This window comes from Neltuma alba, unplaced genomic scaffold (assembly GCF_004799145.2).
Source record: "Neltuma alba isolate B1F8T4 unplaced genomic scaffold, ASM479914v2 tig00001515_pilon, whole genome shotgun sequence".
Classification (NCBI taxonomy): Eukaryota; Viridiplantae; Streptophyta; class Magnoliopsida; order Fabales; family Fabaceae; genus Neltuma; species Neltuma alba.
In genome coordinates, this window is record NW_021632490.1 from 24796 (window position 1) to 32727 (window position 7932).

The 7932-nt window shown below is 35.2% G+C and overlaps 1 protein-coding gene across 1 annotated transcript; it reads left to right on the top strand.

Annotated features, from left to right (window-relative positions):
• Positions 1–4417: 4417 nt before the first annotated feature.
• On the top strand, positions 4418–7312 carry LOC114758046 (protein FORGETTER 1; the record flags this gene model as incomplete). Its single annotated transcript, XM_028947052.1, has 5 exons — positions 4418–5032; positions 6420–6488; positions 6608–6781; positions 6860–6990; positions 7236–7312. Coding segments are annotated over exons 1-5 (877 nt in total), but the record flags the coding sequence as incomplete, so codon positions are not given.
• Positions 7313–7932: the final 620 nt, after the last annotated feature.

Here is a 7932-nt window from a genome sequence, read left to right on the forward strand (position 1 = left end):
AAAGTCACCTTTAATCCTGAAAAATACGAAAGCCGTGAGTTTATGAAATACTACCTCCGATCATAATTATAAGACCTAGTTGACTAATTTGAGGAGATTAAGGAAGTAAGTTAAGTTAGTTATTTGTAATAAATAAGTGTTGTCATTCCTAAAATATCCTTGTTAATTAAGTGTGCTGGCTAGAACTATCATCATTAGAAGGACTATTTTGAAAAAAAATACATAAATATGAGAGACAAAATGAATTGGGATCTTATAATTAAGACCAAACTAAAAGTCAAACGGGGTTTTATATTAAGGACCGGAGGTAGTATTACAAAGAGAAACAGCAAAATCTGATAATATGGTATGGAGTATGCTCTCTCCCACCATCATACAAGACACCGAAAAAAGATTAGTTGTATGGGGAATTCATGACATACAAGAAGAAAATGAGTTTCAAGAAGATGGAGGGAGAGGAGATTTTTTTAGTCCTATTTATAAGGCACTAAGGGAAATTTTTTGTATGAATGTATAATTTTGCCCCCCATTATTATTATATTAACTTTATTTACATCAGGTATAAAATATATATTAAATAGGGATAAAGTTAAAAAGTTATTAAATTTTAAATGAGAATTAATAAAATTTAAGGCTTTTCTTGTTTTGTGTGAAACATACTAAAAATACCTTATAAACAGGACCGAAAGAGTAATAAACATGAAACAACAAAAAAGGGTATAAAGAGATTAAAAGCCTATTTAGAACAGTTTAGAGGAAGCAGTTTTTTAATTGTTAAATACAGAATACGGAATAAGTATAATGAGTTTTATCTGGATTCATGTAAAACGTATTTTCCAATACTAAGCAGATTCAGACAAGTTAAAAATCCTTGATTTTGGACAGTTTCAACGTAAGAGATTCAGGGTCCCTGGGAATGCTTTCATAGATAAGTCTCTCAATCCAACAATAGCCATTTTGGCTAATACAAACGAAGTTATTGAACATATTCATCTTGCGCAGTAAATTATTAAAGTATTGCGCCCTATAAGGGCGGACTAATTATCACACTTGGAGAGTAAAATCTATAAGTTCGTGGGTGTGTTATGGAAAGTTTCTGTCAATCCCTGCAAATCTAAATTATCTTCACAACTTTAATTGAATATCCAAATATGACTTAATAATACCTAGATACCCATTTCTCTGGATCCCTCAGATACAAGCTACTTATTTAATTTGAATAAACTAAGAAAGTCAAATAAATTAACTATTTATAATAAATGAAATATGATCTTCTTAAATTATCTTTATATAATATTAGACCATATGTTTAATTTATAAGTAAAATAAATTAATTTAAAAAATAATAAATATGAAAAATAAAATAATTTTTTTTGTCATATTTATGATTAAATTTAACTAATAATCAGCTCTTAAAAATTAGAGAAGGTATGTCGATATGAAAAGAAAAATGGCAACAATAATTGACAAAAGAGGATTAGGGGACAATAAGTGGGCCTTTGTCTAGCAACTCGGTATTAACATTTTGTGGGCCCATTTCACCTGCTCTCTTCCAATGTTACAGGAGTGAGCCGAAAGGATTCATTCCACGCATTTTTTTCTAACTAGTTCACTCGCCTTTTTTTTAAAAGAATTTTATGAGTTTAAGTATTTTTGTAAATGCTTTTTAGACCTAGAAACATGTTTTGACTCGAGTGAGCCTCAGGATCCAACTCACAGCAATTTTTTTATATAAAAAAAAGAATTCTATGAGCATGGACTAATTTAGATTTATTTTATATATCGATATGAAAAAAAATGCCAACAATAATTGACAAAAGAGGATTAGGGGACGATAAGTGGGCCTTGTCAAGCATCTAGATATTAACATTTTGTGGTCCCATTTCACCTACTCCACTCTTCCAATGTTGCAGGAGTTGGTCAACAAGACCCATTCCACGCATATTTTAACTAGTTCAGTCGCCTGTTTTTTAAGAATTTTATGAGTCCTTGTAAGTATTTTTGTAAATGTATTTTTTGAGTTCAGAGGCATATGCTGGCCTTGTGAGTCTCGGGATTCAACTCACATAAATTATTTTGTATTAAAAAAAAATTCTACAAGCCTGTACTAATTTAGATTTATTTTATATGAGAACCTTCTGGAAAAAACAATGAAATTTGAGTCTAATAAGAATGATTATTTTTTCATAATATGATAAACCAATATTAAAATTCTCATTAAGAGAAATACCCGTATAAAGTGTCCGATTGTATTTTTAAAGGGTACTTGTTATGCCTAACCAAACAAAAAAAAAAAAGAAGAAGAAGAGAGAACATTTTTAGGGGTGACAGCTCTACCACCTATAATGCTACATTTTCAGGTTCAAACAACCTCCCATCTTATTGATCCAAGCGTTCGGTGCTTCCAAGCGTTCCTCTCCCAGCATGTCTCGCCTCTTCTCTTAAAGTTCAAAATATGACAGTCACATGGAAAAATTGGAAATGAAAAACACGTTAATTAAGACTGTAAATATAAAATAGTATACAAGCGATCTTAAATGGCTCAACCACCAACTTATTTTGAATTATAACCATTGTAAATAAATTGATCAAAATGAAAACCCAAAAAAGTCTGATCATGAGTGACATAGCTTCAGACGTCGAGTCTCTGAAATGTTTCCGCGTGGATTTTCGATGCGCGGCTTGACTCAGGATGGGACGGGCCTGTCCTGGTCCCGTCTCGATGAATAATAACGGGACAAGAAATTTGTCCAGTGTCCCGTCTTGTCCCATATTGTCCCAGTCTCGACCAGGATGGGACGGGACCGGGACGTCCCAGTACTTTTTTTTAAAAAAACGCTCTGGGCCTTTAAAAAAAAGCTATGGGCCTTATAAAAAACACTGTGGGCCTTATAAAAATGTTATGGGCCTTTTGGAAATACTATGGGCCTTCTAAATATAATATAAAATATTTTAAAAAAAATATACATATCGGGACGAGACGACCTCATCCCGTGTCCCGCTTTTATTTTTGTGCCGTTTCGGTTTGTCCTATTCCATAAAATTTCAGGACGGGCCCGTCTAATCCCAGTAAGGCCGGGACCAGGACGGGCCGGCTATGAACACTCCTACCTCGACCTAAGTAGGTCAACTCAAATCTAACTTTTAACTAAATATAAAATCCCAATTTATTTTTTCTTTTATATATTTTTTTCTTAAGGTAGTTATTTAATGATAATAGTTCTAACCAATATATTTGATTAGTAATGATATTTTAGGAAAAATAATACCTATTTATTACAAATAATTAACTTAACTTATTTATTTAATTTACTCAAATCAGTCAACTAGTTCTTATATTTAGGATCGGAAGTAGTATAACGCTAAGTAAATTATATGATTTTTTGCTCATATAAGAATTATATATCCTCTAATTCTCCGAAAGAACTATAACTATAATTATGATCATAATAATGTTATAAATAAAAACTAACGGGGTAAAATTTAATCAAATGTCATTAATTTATTTAATTCTTTTGTTAAACTGTATTGTCTAGCGCATAATACCTGTTATGCTATGCCAGCAGGGAATCCAGTCTGATGCGTGGATTATGAAAACTTTTATTTACCAATTAAAAAAAATTAATTACATAGTTTCTATAATTTTAATTTCATAATTTGATTATAACTCAGTATTTAAATTTTAACTCGATATCATGCAATTCAGTTTTTTTTTTGAAGTCTAAGCCATTTCATATATTAATCCATATATTTGAGATATTAGTTTTTTTGAAAGTGCAAAGATCCGTTATTTAAGTGATTGAAACTTGAGAAATTGAAATCAGTGAGGTGGATTGGGAGACAGTGTTATCATGGGGTAAAACTAAGGCGTCCATATTTCCTTATAAAATTATGAATTATAATAAAACATGTTCGAACTAATATTTTCGGCTATACCATGGGCATGTTCCATCAATATAAAAAATTAATCTCTCTAAGCATGGAGAATAATGATAAAAAAATTTTAGCTAGATTTTATTACATATGGACACATGGGTTATATATTTATGCTGTTGAAGGGATTATATTTAGATAATTAAATTAAATTATATTTTTTTCTTGCTAAGCATAGGTGTTCAAATTTTTTTATTTAAAATACTGTCAGATAGTAAATACGAGTTTTTTAAATTAAACCATATTTTTTTCCTGATAAATTAAATTAATTTAGATTATAAGGGAAAAGGGTGCAACTACATTCATAATTAGACCGTTGATCACGCCGACATATCCCAGATCGGAAGCCAGAAAGAGAAAGGCCCAAAAACGCAAAATAGGTTCCGCTCGGCTTAGGCTTAGTTTGGGAAGGTCATTTGGGCTTTTCATTTCACCAGAAACAAAAAACGATCAGCAATTGAGAATTCAGAAGGGAAGAGAAGGGAGAGGGGAGTGAGGAGCGCGAGACAGAGTGTGTGTGGAAGTCCTTGCCCGCCAAACAAACCAAAATCACTCCGACAATAGCCTCTTAGAACGTTTCCTCTTCTCCGAACCCCCAGAATTTCCCACCCAAATTCCAACGAGAGGCTCTACCTTCGAGGCTATCTCACTGATTCCCTCAAACTTCCCCACAATGACTCAGCCATCGGTGCCTCCGCCGCCGTTGGCCCCGCCGTCGTCCCATGTCGGACAAGGTGTCCAAGTGCGCTGTGCTGGTTGCCGTATGATCCTGACGGTGGCGCCGGGGCTGACGGAGTTCGCTTGCCCAACCTGTCGAATGCCGCAGATGCTTCCCCCGGAGCTTATGGGTAGGGCCCACCAGAAACCGTCTCATTACTCACCCTTGCCTCTTCCGTCGTCGCAGCAGTCTCACGTGCCGGCACACGGCATTGATCCCTCTAAGATCCAGCTTCCTTGTGCTAGCTGCAAGGCTATCCTCAATGTCCCTCCTGGCCTCGCAAGGTTCGCTTGCCCGCAATGTGGGGTTGACCTCGCCGTTGATATCTCTAAGGTCAAGCAGTTCTTCCCTTCTGGGCCTCCTCCAGAAGAAGTCAACGAGGTCTGGTTCCATTCTATTACTCTTAATGCTCTAATGTTGCTGGCTTGGCAAAACTACTTTGATCGACTTTCAATTTTATGAATTAGTGAACGAAAATTATGTTGCTATTTAGCCGGGAAAAATTAATTTGGGTAACCGTGGAATCTTGTGCTGAGCAGAGTGGTTAATTCTGGCTTAATTGCGTAGGAGTAGCATTTATTGTTAGTTACAGAAGGTAACTCACAAGGTGTTGACAGCATATGCAATAGCTTGGTAGTTAAAGTGAAGGATGCTACTGAACTAGCTTTACTTGGACGGAGTAGATACAGAATATGGGATATTGACTCATCTTGTCGGGGTGCCAATTTTGTCCTTCGGTTGTTCTTCTAGTTTCACAGATATCTTTGGTCAATCATATGCGTGGAATTTTATCATTTTGGGGGAAAAGTAGGTGTTGTATTGATGCCTAGCCGAGCATTTGAGGAGCAGGTTCCAACAGAATTCATGTTATCAGAGAACCATCCCTTTTAGTCTTTCTCTGCTATCCGAGTATAATCTTCTGTTCTTTGTCATTGCCTTGAGACCAAATGCTGAGATATTCTGGTTTTAGTAGGGAAGGGCCAACATCCCTGAAAAAACTACTGAATTCAAATTGTTAGCTTCCTTTCTCAAAAAAATTGTGGGCATTTTGTACGGAAGAGATGTGGCGTTATTTCTGTTCTATGTAGATGGTTGTGACCCCCTTTTTGTGTTTTCATTTCTCCTTATCTACATATATGGACCCAAGACACTTCTGAATTTTTCAACTTTCAATCTGGAACCCTTCCATTTTCAATACCTATCATATGACTTGGAAGGCCGAAATTCCTTCTAAGGCTGTGATTTTGTTTGGTGAACGATGCTCAGTAGGATTAATACATAGTAGTACTTTCTTGCTGCAAGAGTTTGGAAAGTACTCATCATCTGTTTCTGCCTTGAGAGTTGCTGGGAAATCACCTGTGACTTTTGCAAAGCAGTAAATCATTGACGATTACAAGGAGTATGAAGTCATCAGCAAGATGAAAACTTTTGTTCTTTGTTTATTTGAAGTTTGGAGCATTTCTTCCAGTAAAAAGTTCACTGGGTTTCTTTTTCATTTATTTATTTTTTAATTAATTAATGTTAAGGAGTCAGTCACTGGAGACTCATATGTTGGGTTAGTTTTCTCAATTCTTTTATGTGTTGATTATTTTGAACCTCAAAATATGGCTGTTTTATTTTCCATTTCCCCTTTTCTGGGTATTGCCTTTCATAGTCCAGCAATACACGGGCTTATAGTTTCAACTTATGTTCATTTGAGAACTTTGCTTGAATATTTTACTGTTCTGGTCACATTCATACTTTTGTTTTGCCCATCTAAATATTTTAGTTAGCTGTTGAAGTGGAGCGTGATGAAGATGATGGCGGTGGCCTGGTTGGAGAAACCTTTATGGATTATGTGAGTTCTAAAACTTTTCTGATAGTATATGCTAGAAGTTTTTCCTAGCCAAATTAACTGTGTTTGTTATTTCAAGTTGTGGACATGCGTTTCACTGTATTAGAATTTGTATGATGCAGCGGCCACCAAAAGTATCTATTGGACCTTCACACCCAGACCCTGTTGTGGAAACATCATCTTTGTCTGCAGTGCAGCCTCCTGAGCCTACCTATGATCCAAAGATCAAAGAAGATTTGGAAAGTTCAAAGGCCTTGTCATGCTTACAAATTGAGACATTGGTCTATGCTTGTCAGGTTCCTTTGTTGACATAATTGATAATAACTAATGTTATATTGGATTTCATGTGTATGACTTGTTGTTTTCTATGACAGAGACATCTACAGCACTTACCCAACAGTGCTAGGGCAGGATTCTTATTGGGGATGGAGCTGGTGTTGGTAAGGGGTCGAACAATTGCAGGGCTAATATGGGAGAACTGGAACCATGGAAGGAGAAAAGCACTGTAAGTTTTGGTCACAACCATGACAGTCTCCATATGCGGTTTTTCATGTTTGTTTGATTGTTTTTTGGTGTGTGTGTGTTGTGATAAACAGTAGCTCCTAGGGATGCAGATTCATCTACCCTTCCTCCATAATGCACATTTACTTTTTTTTTTTTTTTTTGAAATTTATTTTGATATGATATTGGGCTATATAGCATGAGTTCGGTAGTTTGATATTTTGCCATGTTTCCAATGATCTTACACAGGTGGATTTCTGTTGGTTCTGACTTGAAGTTTGATGCCAGAAGAGACTTGGATGATGTTGGTGCAACTTGCATTGAAGGTATAGTTGTTAGTGCATGCAGATACTATTGGTAAATTTAAACTTGGGTCATTTTATTTTGGGGAAATTATTGATAGGGACTGAGAATGTAAGTTAGCTATTCCTAGGGACTCGTATTATTGTGAAAGACCCAAGGCCCTGAAGTATGACTTGTTTTGAACATTATGGTAAACTTAATTTATGATAGTTTTAAAAAAGGTATGGATAACTTTCTGCATGTAAAATTAGTACTTACGTTGAAAATTATAATTTTGATAACATCTCATAGTAGCTATTAAAGGAAAAAGTCACGAGCTTTCTGTAGCAGAGTTGAAATTATTAAAACTAAGTTGTAACCTAATTTCTAAGTAAAAAATGCCTTTAATGATGCTTTAGGAATTAGGAGAGAAGGAGAGGTGAGATGAACTGAGAATTCTGTTTTGAATTTTTTTTAAGACATAAAGAGGAATATATATGGATTAGGCCACAAAACGGAAAAAATCTGTTAAGGCTTAGTCAGTATGAGGATCACGTCATTAAGCTGTGATTAGATGACAGCCATGTCATTAAGTTGTGATTGAATCTAATCACGTTATTAGTGACATGATCATGACCCAAGTCACAATGCAAGGAGGGCTGTC